A 16,866-nucleotide genomic window follows, 5' to 3' on the forward strand; every position below is an offset into this window, starting at 1 on the left:
TTTTCTTTTGCTTCAACATTGATATAGTTGTTGCTTTCACACCCCTACATTGTATTTGCACTGGATGCATCTTATAGTTTAATTGACCTACTTTGTGGTTATATGTTGGACATTAATAAAATTGTCTCATCTTATCTTATGTACCATTGGCACTAGTTTGGTTCATCTTTCTGTTTTGTTGATATAATGCTTGCTTATCACACAATACTGGCTAGACCTACGTCCCTATCAAGAGGTGGGACCCTGCTTACATTGAACAACTATCTGGCCTGACTTAATGGCTACTGGGTGGTTCAACGTCCCCGTTTCTAGTAGCGTGTTGGCCACTTGGGAGGGATCTATTTTGATTCATCTGCTTTTTCATCAATATGTATAGCTGCCGCATTTGACTTTAGTAAGTCAAAAAATACTGGGACTAGTAAGGTTTGCTTGCCAATAAATTTATACCTGAAACTGCAGCATATCATTTTAGTGAGTCTGAAAGAAAAGAGCCTATAGCGATGTTATATTCAAAGATAATGCATTGGATGCCATTTTATGCTCAGTTTCATGTATCTTGGTTTGAGAGACAAGTTGATAATGCATAATTTCATTGTAGGTTTGGTGGAGTCCAATCCTCAAGCTGCCCTTTCTGGTTTTGCCGATGTTGTCAGGATGGAACCTGAAAAAGATCAGTGGTGAGATGTTTCTTTCTCATGTCAAACTTTATTGTGACACTTAGCCTACAGAGGATGATTTATTTTAATGCCCTGCTCCGACCATTGAGCAACAGAAACAATATACCAGGGTGCATGCGCACTAACATTCATTTATCTCAGATTTACATTTTGTTTGGTTTTATACTAGGTGATGATGAACATGGAAATAATCATTTTGCTTATAAATCAGGGGATTTAAGGCTCTGAAACAAACGGTTAAGCTGCATTATCGTTTGGGAAACTATAAAGAAATGATGGATGCTTACCGGGAGATGTTGACATACATTAAATCTGCTGTGACTCGAAACTACAGTGAGAAGTGTTTAAATAATATCATCGATTTTGTCTCTGGATCGGCCGGTCAAAACATTGATCTATTACAAGATTTTTATCAAACTACACTGAAGGCCCTTGAAGAGGCAAAAAATGAGGTGCTGTTTCACATTTTTATGTTGTTCCGTAGTTGTTGTCCTTTTAACTTTGTGTTGCTTCTCAAATATTTATGGAGCTGCCACAACAGAGGCTTTGGTTCAAGACAAATCTCAAGCTTTGCAAGCTCTGGTTTAATAGAGGAGAGTACGGGCGAATGAACAAGGTACACAAATGATTCTGTTTCATATGATTGCTGTCTGTCCTAGTGTTTTGCTTTATGCTTATTTATTTACTATTGCAAGTGGACTAGATTCTTGAGTGAATAGTTAGCAACATGGCTGAACAATTATTTTCTTTCCTCTTTCATAGACAGTGAAGGAGCTTCACCGATCTTGTCAGAGAGAGGATGGAACAGATGACCATAAAAAGGGCACCCAGCTGTTGGAGGTGTATGCAATTGAGATCCAGATGTACACTGAAACTAAGAACAATAAGAAACTAAAGGTAACTTGACTGTTTGAAGCCTTTTGTTGTTAATTTTGTCAAAAAAATGTTTGCTGATGCATGTTTTTTCGGTCTTGACCCTGCTCTTTATTTGTCCATGCATTTATCTTATTTCTGCTTCTTGTTCCATATGATTTCTGTTTTTCTGTCTTTCTGAATGTAATGTGATATCGTCTTTGTTATGATAACTCATTTTTTTCTGTTAGCCACTGTTAGAATTTTAATATCAGCTCTGATCTATTTTATCTCAACAACTAATGCAAAACCTAGAAAATATATCTCTCAGATAAATTCCAAATTTGCTGTAAAATAAATACACTGATATTCTAACCCAGTAAATTAATTTGCAGTGGAAAATAATTATGGGAAATCAGACATGCAACAGCATGCAAAAGCATGAAGCTTCACCCAAACAATTCTCTGCCATTTTTATTAAAATTTGGAAAATCTGGGTTAAACCCACATAGAAATTTTTACACACAAGTTTTACTGCTGCAAGGAAACCTATAACTCAGCCTCCTAAAATCGACTTCAAAAATTCACTGCGAGCTAGAAGAAATCGGCCTGCTGTACGGCACCATTGCTGTCACACTTGTGGGTCTAGCCTGTACTTGGCCTCCACTCAGCAAACCCGCCTTCTTTCTCTTGCTGTACTCGGCCCTCTCTCTTTCCAACTTGGCTCCTCTGAATTTTTCCCAAAATCTCCTTAGCAAATTTCTCCTCTTCCTCCTCAGTCGAGTCGAGCCTCTCTCTTGAGAAAATATCTTGCTCAAGCGTTCAACAATAATAATGTGTGTTTCCCTCTTCCTTATAATTTCATTAGGCCAAATCCCTAACCCTAATTTCTTAAGTGATCAATGGCTAGGATTAAATCCCAAGATCACTTGAGATCCATGGTTTAGATTATATTGTCTAAGTCACTTAAATAAAGTAACTTATCATTAGACTTAGGCCTAATAGTTCTCAATAATTAATTACTGAACTTTCCTAAGTTATACTTAGGAAAGAAATAAAAAATCAGTTATACTTTTCATGCAAGCACCCGAAGAGGCAAATCGAAGTCTTCTCCATGCTGAAGACACAAAGCTATAAGAAGACCTCCAACAGCTACAGAAATCAAGAGCCACTTTATACTTTTCAACTGTGCATTGGGGATAATGAGTATGTTGTGATAAATTTGTCTAAGAAAGCCGGTTCTAGTTGAATATCCAACAATATTTTCTGAATTCATTCTTTTGCAGCTATAGGAAAGTCTACATTTTAGCAGGATTATTTTTTTATTTGCATGTTAGTTGTGCTTCACTTTGACTTCATTGTAAGAAATGTTTTACATGGAACCATAATTCAGTATAAGACTACAAGTGTGTTATCCTCTGATAATTCCAACAGAATTCCAAGGTAAGGTGTTCTGCTGTCTTGCCATATTACCTTCACTAAACCTCCTGCAATGTATGGCGTTCCTCTTCTAGGGATGTGTTTGTAACTTTGTTCTTTACCTTGCTATAAGTCATGCTTTGGACACTTTTTGCAGTAGGACTTTCATCTTCTAGGTTTTGTTGCTTGTGCACGTTCTCCATCCATGGGATATGGGCCCTTGGGTTCAATCAAGGAACGGGGCTCCTCATTAATGAGGCAGTAATTGATAGTGTTGTCACACTGGGAGTCCCTAGACAATCACAAAGTCCGAGATTACAATTGTCATTCTTATCTTGATGAGGGTGTCATGATGATCCGCTGATGAGTTGTCAATGTGATCTAGGTCTAGAAGGTCAATTGATGTATTATAAATTCACATGTTGAGATCAATACAAAACAACAAATGGGTTTTTGGCCTTTTTCACCACTTGCATGTGTCTCACTCCTGGCCATTTCTTAACATGGTATCAGAGTCGCAGTGAGGTTTATCAGAGCCATGGCATGAGTTATGAGTAGCTGATATTATTAGAGCTGCTAGGTTAATAGCCAACCAATGTTTTTTGAGAAAGTGTGATACCCGAGATTTGAATCAAAACTATTCATTCTTATTGTTGGAAGCAATAAAGCGGGTCTGAGCATCTCGCGTAAGGTTCCATGTTAAGGTGGACAACATTAGCGTATTAGCAGTGTTCCAGAGCTATGGGGCTAAGTTATAGTACCCTAAAACCTCTGCAGGGCTCTCCGTTGTCTGATCTCTTTGCAGAATTCTAATTGTTCGCGACATTTAAGAGGAAAGGTGGCCTTGAACGACTCTCTTTCACCCTGCTAGAACAAATCAAATACCCACAATGTCCAATGGCATTTTGGTTTAGAGGAGAGTCTTAGGGTTTGCGGTGACCCAATAAGAGTTCCACAAAAGGTGCCTTGTGACAATTTTTTGTGCTGTTATTTATTGCGGTGGCAGATCTTGCTCATATACTTGCAACAGGTTCGGTGCAGAGGTCGAATCTTAAAAATTGGAAAGTACGTTCAAGCGCAGATCAATTTAAGTCCTTTGTTAGGTAAATTTTTCCTTCCATTGCCACAAAATCTGTTTCCACGTCTTCACACCTGCCTCAATATCTCAAAATATATTATGAGCTCTAAAAATTTGTCAAAGTACTGACGCTCGACAAATCTACTCATATTGATATGCGCTCATGTCAATTCTTAATGGGCATTACCTTCTGCAATTGAGATCTGCTATAATTTTCAATCCCCATATTTTGTGATTATTGAAGCTTAGCAAATGGAAGATACATGCCAAACAAGTAGTTGTGATGTGATGGATTGCATTTCTATTCATTTTCACCAAATAACTGTGGGAGGAGTTATGGATAGTGTCCGAAACTATGTGCAATGCCAAACTGAGGCTTGGAACTTCAAATTGCCCCATCATTTTCAGGAACTGAGCAACAAATATGTGTTGGCGAGTTTGTAGTTCAACATTAATTTAGTTGACAAAGTTTCAGAGTTGGGTTTTGTTCATTTGTAGTTGGCTCGGTTTACATGTAGCAATCAGCCATTTTACTGGATAGTTGTCACTGATAGTAGGGAACCCCACGATCAACGAGTCAGAGATATCTTTAATTTACCAAACGAATCGGGTAGCCTTTGTAAATTGTGGAAATTTCAGAGATTGATGTGTCGAAGATCTGCGAATTGGCCATGTTTTGATTACCTGAAAAAACTAGAAAGAAATCTCCACAATCGATTTATTATCCACAATATTCTCTTTGACATACATGCTATTTCGTACATTAGTTTTTTTTCAAAAAAGTCAACCTTTTTGCAAATGCCTTTTTGTTTTTAAATGGAATATATTTCTTATAATGCACGAAATTTTATAAGTACTTTTAAAGGGGCATGTTAAAAAAAAAAAGGGAAAGAGTTATGTAAGATTATGTGTAGGAGTTATTTTATATGTTTTTTTAAAACTGCTATATTGAAAGAAAAAGGGGAAAGAGTTATGTAGAGCTAGGGCGGAGTTATATATATATATATATATATAAAGAATATTTTATTAAAATATTCTTTGGAGAGATAAGAAGTTAATGTAATGTTACTTTAGAGTGAAAAGAAGATTATGGAGTGATAACATTTTTTATGAGGGTAATATTGTATCAAGTTTTAAGAATTGAGGAATTTGGTAGACCCTTTTTTAAAGGTGATTGTAAGCCAGTGTGATTAGGGCTATATTTGGGTTTCAACTTTCAATTAAGTGCAAGCAAAAGGTGGTCAGAAAACTAGTGAAGACTTGTCAAAGCATTGTCAAAGAGAATATGTTGAATGCTGAATCTCTCTCTTTGAATATCGTTGTAATCGCAAGAGAGAGATCCTCTAATAAAATTTTATTTTCTCTGCTTCTTGTCCTAGATTGTTGAAGAATGTAACTAGTGTCGGTCTTCATAATTGTACTTTTCAAAATAAATTTTATTATTAAAGAAAATGACTTATTAAAGCATGGGTTTCATGCTTGGGTCAATGTTTTGTAGGTCAAAGTCTCCATTGAAGGCTTTTAGGTTTTGTCTTGAGTCATTAGAATCATTGTCATTTTTATTAGACCCTTCTTAGGCTTTTGTATCATGTAAAAGGAATTATTTTTGAGTCAAAAAGGTTATTTGTTACCTCCACACCAAGTGGGGCCTGTCCCCATGAAGTCAGCTTACATCAGGGCAATTCAACCTAGCAAAAAGGCTATATATAGAGAGGTAGTTCGACCTATTTGTAGCACTCACTCAATAAGTTCGATCTTGAAGGAAGAGAAGCGGAAAAGAGAGCGAAATAGTTGGAGAAGGACGAAAGAAGCTAGGAAGACATTATTCGAGTTTTTGGGCTATCTATCTCTCACACGTGCAAAGTTTCTGGGCAATTGCTAGGGGTCAAAATTTCTGAGTCTACTGTAGGTTCGAAATTCTGAAGTTGGGGGCCAAAAATCTGAAGCTGGGGGCCAAAATTCTAGATTGAAGCTGCTACTGGGAAGTTGTCACTTGGAGACTTTGACAAGGATCATCTATTGGAAGGAAGGGCTGACTTGGTGGTTGGAGGAGGTCTTTGTCTAGGTCTAAGAGGTCTTGGATTGTCTCATCTTGATTTGAATCTACTAGTTGAAGAGTTGGACTGGGTTTCCTCTTGAAGGGGTTTTGCCCTAGCTGAGTGCCTACATCTTGTGTCTCTTGTTCTTGTGGTCTTCATATAAATATAATTTGGTAATTGCTTGATGAAAGATAAACTAATAAAGAAGTAAATGAAGCCAACATAATTCACCAATCATTATCAAGAAAGAGGAATCAAACCCTAATTACTATAAGCATTGATTTCTCAAGATAGACCACCTTGAAATTGAATAAGGGGGTCTAAGGACACTTGTACTTGTGTGTTTATGTACAAGTTTCGACAAGTGATTGTGAAGTTGGTCAAAGTAAGAAGATATTAAAATCAAATTGGTTGGAGCATTGCAAGGGACAAAATATTAAACCCTTTCAAGTCAAAATGAATTGTAATAAACTCTGCTTGAAATTGAATAGGAGGGTCCGAGGAAAAATTGTGTGCTCTTGTGCGCATTAGCACATAATTCCTTGAAGGGGGACAAGTCCAGTGAGTCAATCATTGTTATCAAAATCCAAGTCATTGTAACTAAATTCAAGTGTGTCATCAAATTCAAGATTGTAATCAAAATTTAGGGTGCATGATAGGTAGTACCCGACACCCTTAAGTAACATAAAAATCAAGTGATTGTGATCAAGGAACGAGTACAAGAGAGTGAGTTAAGTGAAAAATGTGTTAAGGCGGAAAATGTCTACTAAATGCCTCCCAGGAAATTAAAGATTTGCAAGAGTGCAACCATGAATTACATAATAAAATCAAAGTACTTGAGTGGAAATTAAAGCAAAATCAAACCATAATTGATCAAATGGCTGACACACTAGCAGTTATAAAAGATCTTCAAAACGAAATATATATGAAGGACCAATTGTTTGATGCACTTCAAACTAAATTAAGAGAAAAGTAGGATCAAATTGATGACATGATTAATGCAATGTCTATAGTGAAAGTCAATGCAATTTGTGATACAGAAGATCTAATAGAAAAGGTTAATGCATCTTGTGATACACATGAATTCTTTTGGATAGTTGATGCAAGTTGTGGCACAAAAGAGTTGATAATAAAAATTGATGAAACATGTGATACAAAGTTTGATGCAACATGTGATACAGTTGAAATAATGGCAAAAGTTGATGTAACTTGTGATAGCTGAGACATAATACAAGTGATTGATGCACAATGTGATACAAATGACTTAATGGAATCAATGAATGAAGCATAGGATATCAACATTAACATCAATTGTGAAGAAGAAAAAGAACAAGAAAATGGTCTTTTTGAGATGGTTATCATACATTGGGAAGAAATCTCATTCAATAGAAATCAACATGGATGGGATACACTAAAGAAAACAACATTCATACTACATATTTCTCAAAACCAGTTCAATTTGTAAGTGTAGGATTTCTTTGATGAAACTAAGAGTATTGATAAAAGTGCCAACATTGTCAGAGAAATGGTCACATGGAGAGTTAGTGTTTTGATCTCCATCCTTGTCTTCATTATGAGAAGACAAATCACCTATTAGAAAGATGTCGAAAGTAGAATAAGGCAAAAAAGACAGTTAATTACGGATGGATAAATTCCTGGAGATGGAATCAAGAAGTGAAGAAACTACATCAGCCTTATCGCCTAGTCAAATCAAAGGTAAAGACAAGAGTTCAAGAAGAGACTCTCCTACACCTTTAGGGGAGGAGTAAATTGATGAAGTGAAGATAGGTTAGTGGTCATCTACAAAGCACTACATTATTCAATTTAAGTAGGATTGGTTAGTGGTCTTTCAAAAACCACCACATTATTCAAATCAAGTTGCATCGGTTAGTGGTCATCTAGAAACCACCACATTATTCAAAGAAGATTGGTTAGTGGTAAACCATAAACCACCAGTTTCCATGGAAGATGGTTAGTGGTCAACTAGAAAAACCACCACCTAAAGAATCCAAAGCCCCAACTTGGATCCTTTCCAAAAATGAACTATTGAAAAACTTCTCTCCTTGCACCTGATAGGGTGGAACATCAGATATCAGGCTTCAAGTTTTGAAGTCTTATCAACATTCAGTCAGCAAATTAAGAATTCCAACATAGTAGCTGGTCTCCTCAACCAAAAATCATTTCAAATATTCAACGAAACTGTTCAAACATAGCAACTGATCACTTCTAGATATATAAATATTGGTGGGTTTTCAGGCGTATCTTCATTGAAACTCAGTTCAACAGTTTGAGATGAAGATAACAAAGGTTATTGGTACAATTATTTAGACTTGTGATTGAGGAGGGAATGTTAGACTGAGAGTCCCTAGACAATCACAAAGTCTGAGAATACAGTTGTCATTCTATCTTGATGAGGTGTCATGATGATCCATTGATGAGTTTTCTACAATTGTTAGCTTTCTAATACCCAACTGCGAATTTAATAAAAAATTCTCAGATGAGGAAACCGAAAAACTAAACTCCAAACTTTTTTTTACTAAATATGTTGAGTATTATAACAAATAATAGTATAAAAAAATAAAATCATGAAGACACAAGCACACAATAAACAATAATACCAAAAATTACCTAGGAAACCTCAACTAGGGAAATCCTGCCAACTTGTGTGCTTTATTATTATTTTGCTCAACAAAAATCCCAGAAAATTGATTATAAACACTAAGAAAAATTCCATTTCAATTCACTGTCCCTCAACATATTGTTCTGTGTCTTTCAAGCCAACTATGCCTCTGCATAAGCAGTTGTAGACTCGTAGAGGTTATTCGGCCCTCCTGCACAGGCTCACTCAGCATTTGACAATGAGCGCACTTCTTGAATAAATCATTGAGGTTATTCAACCTCTGTCTTTCTACCCTAGCGCGTTAAATTGGAACCTCTTGTTGCTGAGCTAAAACACACAAGTCTCTAGTGCATAATCTGATTAGCCAAGTTTGCGCACTTCCCTTTCGATAAAATCAAACTAACCCATCTACTCAAGTTGAATTAGCCCATTGAACTCAAGTCGAACGGACCCTTTGAATTCAAGTCGAACTGGCCCATCAATTCCATGAATAACTGAGATTGATTTACTTTTTAACTATAGGAAAATTAGAATTTTCCAAATTCAAAATTAAGAGAAAATATAAGTGCGCCTTAGCTTCACTTGTGGGTCCTTCTGCCAAATTTAGCGCCTTGCTAAATTTAGCAGAACCCTTCCATCTCTAACTTCAATTAACACTCCCTCTTTCAGAGGAAGGTGTTTTGTACTACACCCAATTTATCTTTGAAGTAGACAAATCTTCCCCTTGCCAATGCCTTGGTCAAGATTTTTGTTGTCTGCTCCTCTATAGGTATGTATTGAAGTCTGAATTTACCCCTCTGAACACAATCTCTGATATGGTGGTACCTGATCTTGATGTGCTTGGAGCGGTCATGAAACACTGGATTTTCAGAGAGCTTGATATAACTTTGATTATCATAGTTTATGACTGTGGTCTCCAACCTCTGATTGAACAACCCAACAAGTAGCTTCCTCAACCAAATAGCCTCACAAGTTGCTAAGATGGTAGCCATGTACTCGACCTCAGCTGAGCTCAGTGCTACTAATCTCTGCTTCCCATTGAACCATGAAACAACTGCTGACCCAACATTGAAAGCACAACTTGAAGTGCTCTTCCTATTTGTTGAACACCCCCCTCCCCCCCCTTGAAACAATCCACATTTGTAAATCCCTGAAGACTCACTCCATCAACTTGCTTGTGCAACAACCCATAATCTGCTATGCCCCTGAGATACCTTAACACGTGCTTAGTAGTAACCCAATGCATTCTGGTCGGCTCAACTGGTTAACTGTAAAGCAAATGTTTGGTCGTGTGTTCACTAGATACATCAACGACCCTATGAATTGCCTATAGAGAGTGGGATCCACTCTCTCACCTCTGGTAGCATCCACCTTCCTCCAGTTTGTGATTAGAGGCGTGGTGTTGGGCTTGCAATCCTGCATGTGGTATCTCTTGTGAATCTTCTACACATACCTACTCTGTCCCAAGAATATCTCCCCATCACGCTGACAAACCTCCTATCCAAGGAAATAGTGCATAAGCCCTATATCTTTCATCTCAAATTCTTCTACAAGATCTCTCTTATAGTCACAAATGAGCTCCTTCTCCCTTGTCAATATCAAATCATCAACATATAACAAAAGAATAAGAGATTGTCCCTCAACCACAATATAGTACAGGTCAGGGTCAACTTCAGTCTTGGTGAAGCCCAAACTGAGAAGGTAGCTATCTATCCAAGCATTCCATGCCCTCGGTGCTTGCTTGAGCCCATAAAGAGCTCTCTTCAGCCTGCAAACATGTGTGTCTCTGCTGAAAGTCTCAAATACCTTAGGTTGCTCAACATATATTTCTTCCTCAACAACTCTGTTAAGGAAGGCGGTCTTCACGTACATTTGGTGGATTTTCCACCCCATATGCGCTACAATTGCCAAATAGTACTAATTGACAAATATCGGGCCATTGGTGTGAACGTCTCATCATAGTCTATCCCTTCGACCTAATAGAACCCTTTGGCCATGAATCTAGCCTTACACTTCTCTACACTCCTTTCAATTGCATGCTTAATCTTGTACGCCCAACGTAAACCAACCACTGACTTGTCAACTGGTCTTAGCACAATATCCCAGACATCATTTTACATGGTAGAGGAATATTCCTCCACCATGGCATCTCACTATACTTGCTGAGAGGCTTTCTCCTTATAACAAGAAGGTTTTGAGTCTATCACCTCAATCATAAGTGCCATGTACCCCACATATCTCTGTGGTTGTTTTACTCTGTTTGAATGTGGAGCTGGGGGCTCCAACTCTCTCCTAAGCCTCCCTAATCAACCGATCTACCCACTTGGCTTGTCCTCTTTCTGCACTGGGAGTCACTGGCTGAGTGGGACCCTCTAACTCTACTATCTCCTCCTGTTCCTATGCTTTCTCCTCAACTGCGTGTTGGTCGACCTTCCCAACAATTGGCTGCGATGAAGCCTGAGAAGTTGGCTGAGCCTTTTGGTTGGGAGTTTGCTGCTCCTCCTCCTATGCTGCACCCTGCTTTCACTCCAAGGACTTCTCGAGAGCCCTCTCTTCCTCAAACTTTACATCACGTCTAGTCACTGTCTTCCTGAGTGTTGGAATATACACCCTATATGCCTTAGATGTCTTGCTGTAGCCCACGAAAATTCCCTTCTTTGCTGTGGGTTCCATCTTCTTCTTCCGGTTGTCAAAAGGAATGTGGCTGTAAACAAGGCTTTCAATGATTCGGAAGTGAGACACACTAGGCTTCTTGCTTGTGAAAGCCTCCTCTGGTGTGACTCTACCTAGCACCTTGTGTGGACACCTGTTTTGCAAAAAGTCCACAGTGTTGCATGCCTCCGCCCAAAGAAACATAGGTAGCGCTTATTCATGCAACATAGCCCCGGTCGCTCCAATAATGCTCTGGTTCTTACGCTCAGCCACACCATTCTGCTGAGGGTTATGAGGTGCAGTGAGCTCTCTCCTGATGACCACCTTGGCTCACAAGTCTCTGAAGGTGTTGGAGATGTACTCCTTGTTGAAATATGTAACTAGGTTCGGTCTTCATAATGATGGATGTAATCATGATTTTATGTATTTGTTGTAAAGATAAAAATAAATTTATTAGTTGTCATTCTTGAGGCATGGGTTCCATGCTCAAGGGAAATTTAATTTTAGGGCAAGCACCCATTGAGTGCTTTTAGGGCTTGTCATTGAGTCTACAAGTCAATTGAGTCATTTTCATGTATGGAAGACCCTTTTGGGCATGTTACATATTGTAAAGAAAATTTATTTGAGTCAAAATAAAGTAAAAGACCCTCCAAGATCTTGTCAAACAAGTAGCAACAAGTCGGCCTACATAAAGGAACAAGTCGGCCTCATGAAAGAATATTCGACACCTTGTGAACCCTATATATAAGAGACTTCGACCTCACTTATCACAAGAGATTCGATCAAGGAAGAGAAGGAGAGCGAAGAAGAGGAAAACTAAAGAGGCAAAATTTTGAATATTTTTTTGGGCTATCTTCTCCTCACACGTGCAAGAATTAGTGCAAGTTGAAGTGCTGGAAAATTGATGGGCAAGTCGAAGTGCTAGAAAGTTGTTGGGCAAGTTGATGTACTGGAAAATTGTTGGGCAAGTTGAAGTGCTGGAAAATTGCTGGGCAAGCCGAAGTGTTGGAAAGTTGCTAGGCAAGTCGAAGCGCTGGAAAGTTGTTGGGCAAGTTGAAGTGCTAGGGGTCGAAGTTGCTAGGAGCTGTTGGGTTGAAGTTGCTGGGGTCGAAGTTGTTGGAAGTTGCTAGGTCAAAGTAGCTGGACGAAAGTTCATTAAGAAGAAAGTTTGACTTGGCCTTGGAGGGGTCTTGGTCAAGGGTCATAGGTCTTGGAATTCATCAATTGAAGTTCTATAAGAAGAGAAGAGTTCTTGTGGGTTTTCCTCTCATCAGGAGAAGTTTTCACCCTAGTTGATCGCCTATATATTGTGTCCTCTTGTCTCATTGTTCTTTATGGTTTGGTAGCTATTTGATGATAAGAACGCTAATTATAATAAAGATAAAGAAGAAGTTAGTAAAGTTAATTAATATATATTACAAGCAGTTTCAAAGTAAGAGAAATCACCTAATCCAGCTACCCTAGATTTCTCAACGCTCCCCACCATCTTTTGACCTCAGTGCCTTGATCCTCCTACCAATGTATTTTTCCACCAAGGCTTTGAACTCCATAACTTCGAGAAGACCTAATATTTCTTCTTCATGAAGATGATCCAAGTCTTTCTTGAGTGGTCATCAATGAAGGTGACATAATATCTATATCCCATCGGGGATGGAGAGGAAATTGGTTTGCATACATCCGAATGTACTAGCTCCAAGACGCTCTTGGTCCTGTTATATCTGTCGGGAAAGGATGTCTTGGCATTCTTGCCAAGTGTGTAGTCTTTTCACATGTCATGTTGATCTACATTGTACTGTGGCAACCCTGTGGCAATCTCCCTCAAAATCTTCAACGCTTCATGGTGTAAGTGACCCATACGCCTATGGCAAAGCTCCCCAAGGTCACATCTATGCACACTGATCTCTATGTTGCTCAAGGCCACTTTTGTCTCAAACTGTAACCTATAGAGGTTCCACACATTAACTCCAATCTATTTCATTAATCTAGAATTTAAGGGCTTGAGGAAGGCCTGTCCTCTGCTGAAGATAACCTTATAACCTTTGTTTTCCAAGGTTGAGACTGAAACAAGGTTTTCTTCAACCTTGGGACATAGATGACATCTCTAAGGTAGAGAGGATTTCCAGACTCCCTCTCAAACTTCGCTGTGCCCACGCCTTGTGCTTGGTACCCGACATCATCTCCTATCTCTATATAAAATTGCATATCCTTCTCTGTCAACTGGCTGAAATATCCCTTGTTCCTGGTCATATACAGGATGCTCTATTATCAATATACCACACGTTGCTGGCCATTGAACTTGCCATGCAAGCTATGAGCGAAAACTCCTCAAACTGAGAAGTGAACTCTTCCACCTCTGCCGATGCTATCACATGATCATTCTTGGATCCCTTCTTCCTGTTTGGACATGGTAGAATAGTGCCGAAACTGATGACAAGAGAAGTACTTCACTTTATTGAGATCTTTCTTCTTCTTGCCTCCTGAACTGGTCTCGGCCTCTCCTAGATTTTTGTTTCCCTTGGCCTTGACCCCTTTACTAGCCAGGGCAAAGTTTTCCTCTTCCTCAGTTTGCGCATGAGACCCAAATTTAGCTTCATTCCAGATCTCCTCTTGCACACAATCACTCCATAATCACTCCCAATCTGGAGGCTTTTCTCTGCCACTCACTGCATCAATGAAGTTTTCCCATGATGCGGGGAAACCCAATAGTGCAAAATTGACAAGGTCTCTGTTTGAGACAGTCTCCCCAACTCCAGCTAATTCATCCTTCACTTTGGTGAATCTGATTAGGTAAGAAATCACAGACTCAGACTTATTCATCTTGATATTTTTGAGTTTATCTTTGAGTACTAACTTCCTTGCCTCACTTGTACCCTAGTACAACCCTAAGATAATTGTTCACATGGCCTGAGCTGACTTCTTTCTAGAAAGGTGAGGTATGATGTGATCCTTGACTCCTTCAAGAATTATTCTTCTGGCCTTTGCATCCTTCCTATTGTGCTAGGTCAACTGTTGAAGTTCTTGTTATTGGGCTGGTAGACTATCCACAAACTCCTAAACCCCTTGCTCCTCCAAAACTACACCAATCCTCTCCTTCCAAGAACAGAAATTTGAGGCCCCTTCAAGGTTGTCCTCAAATCTCAACCCCAAATACACCATTCTGCAAGTTCAAACCACTCAGAAACCCTTTCGCATAGCCTGTTTGAAAAACCCATGCACATATTACACCTTGGTCACACAACCATAAATCCTAGCGCAACCCTAAAGTGAACTGCATCCCCTTTCCTGTGCCTTTCACTTGCTCTCGAGGAAAATAACATGCTTTTTGGTCTTCAATCAGAGACTCTCTCTGATACCATGTTAGCTTTCTATTACCCAACTGTTAATTTAATACAAATTTATGAGATGAGGAAACTGAAAGACTGAACTCCAAACTTGTTTTACTAAATGTGTTGAGTATTCTAAATAATAATAGCAACGGAAAATAAAATGACAAGCACACAAGCACACAATAAACAATTGTTAATTTTAGACAACAATGGTATGTTCTATGCTTTAGAGCAATTTACTTCAATTTTTCTTTTTAGCCCAATATCAAATTCCATATCAGCATTGACATTAACATTGGTAGTAAATGTAGATAGAACATAAACAATAAGTAGAAGACTAGCCAAGACAAGAGGACACAATATTTGACGGATGCCAGGAAAAAACCCGAATGTGGGGAAAACCTTTGATCAAATCTTCTTATTATCCTTTAATAGTTCAGCAGAGAGAGAGAGAGTACATCATACAAAATTTACTTGCCCAATCACTGTTAAAAAAGTCCAGCTAAACAACAGTCAACAGGATGCCCTAACTAGAAAGTCAACGTTGGTCAAACCAACAGAAAATCTCCTCCAAATGAGCTTGGTCAAACCCAGTCAACTCGGCCTCCAAAGACAGATAAAATCAACCCAAAACAGTCTTGAAATTCTCGATCAAACTTGGTCAACGCTGCGGTCAAAGGTCCTGTGGTCAACCTGATCCAAATTCCTCGGTTTTCATGCCAGGAGATGCGGCCTCAAAAGATTGGATTATCTGCCTGAAAATTGTAGCCAAAGAAGGTGATTTGACCCTCGGTCAACGCTAGTCAACGTCCTTGCAAATAGCCCAAAACAATCCTGCGATTTCTGCCTGTAATTTTCGGTCAACCCAAGTCAACGTGAGAAGAAGAAGAGCTGCTCCTTTGCTGTACGAACCAATGAGGAGAGGAGAGAGAAAGATGTGTTGAGTGATGGTGTCCAAATGAGGAAAAGGTCTCTCTTATTTATACACAACGTTGAGGGTGAAGAGACACATCTGTTGGGCTTCATGAGCCTACATTTGACTGGAGTGACCTTGATAATTTGTCCATAGGAGAAATAAATTCATAATTCCATTTCTGCTTGTCAGAATGAGACGATCTTTAGATCAATCTTGCACCTCTCGAAAGGAGAAATCCAATAGAAATATCATCTCCATCATATGAGCTATCCAAGGTGGAGTTTGGCCCTAGTTGCCAATTTTAACACTCCTTTTCAACTAGGGAGAAATCCATCTGCCAAGCCATCTGTCAATTTGTACCATCTTTGACATCCCTGCTCTGCTCTGCTGATCCATGAAGAAATAATGAAGAAGTGATCGAGAATATATCATACCACTCTCCACTGACTTAAGTTAGTCCTTGATCCCAGATCAAGTTGTTGAACACCATGCAGCCTAGTCATAGGGAGTACGACAGTACACGATCGTCCATTGGTAGTGCTATGGTCCCTAACCAATTTTTCCCAACTCATTGGCCAGATGAGAGGTATGTCCCATGAGTCCCGTGTTGAAGGAAATGTAACTAGGTTCGGTCTTCATAAATGTACTTTTGATATTTGTATTTATTAAAGAAAATAAATATTTCTTTATAATATATGTCAATGAGTTTCTTGCTCATTGAAATAGGTCTAGCATATGTTAAAGTGCTATAGGTGAGTCAAAGAGTCAAAAGAAATTATGGAAGACCTTAAGGGCATGTTACTATAGGTATACTTATGTATTAGAGTCAAAGAAGTCACCTCCAAGCAAAGTCAAGTCTCCTCCAAGCATGTGGCACCATCAAAAGAAGCAATCCGAATTAAATATGTCAAGTCGGCCTACTGTCCTCTAGTCGGCCTAAAGGAGGGACAATCCTCTATATATAGACGCTGTCCACTCCTCTAAATAGAACACACTCATATCTCTGAAATTAGCGAAGTAAGGAGGCAAGTAAAGGGTGAACAAAGGACAAGAAAGGATCTCCAAGTGCAGCGAAGAAGAAGGGTACACAACTGAGCTTAAGAAGACTATTCCTAGGGCAACTTACAGCCACACGTGCAAGAAAAGGAGGGTTGTCTCTGTGGTTATGACAACAACTTACAACTGATATATCAGGCCTATAAGGCCTCCTAATCAAGCAAAGAATAAGGGCACTCAAGCGAAGGAGAAAAGAGCCTGCAACATCAAGTAAACCGCCACATGTGCGAG

General features: G+C 38.9%; 1 protein-coding gene across 1 annotated transcript in view; it reads left to right on the forward strand.

Annotated features, from left to right (window-relative positions):
* LOC149199545 (COP9 signalosome complex subunit 2-like) overlaps window positions 1-16,866 on the forward strand; it is a 208,056-nt gene that overhangs the window by 63,378 nt on the left and 127,812 nt on the right. Inside the window, exons 3-6 of the mRNA XM_089399404.1 lie at window positions 599-677; window positions 889-1,129; window positions 1,219-1,293; window positions 1,440-1,574. Coding sequence (XP_089255530.1) covers window positions 599-677; window positions 889-1,129; window positions 1,219-1,293; window positions 1,440-1,574 — 530 coding nt within the window. The remainder of the gene's footprint in view (window positions 1-598; window positions 678-888; window positions 1,130-1,218; window positions 1,294-1,439; window positions 1,575-16,866) is intronic.

Source organism: Pinus tabuliformis, chromosome 2_1 (genome assembly GCF_031772625.1).
Source record: "Pinus tabuliformis cultivar Carrire ecotype Pingquan chromosome 2_1, CPIR1, whole genome shotgun sequence".
Taxonomy (NCBI): domain Eukaryota; kingdom Viridiplantae; phylum Streptophyta; class Pinopsida; order Pinales; family Pinaceae; genus Pinus; species Pinus tabuliformis.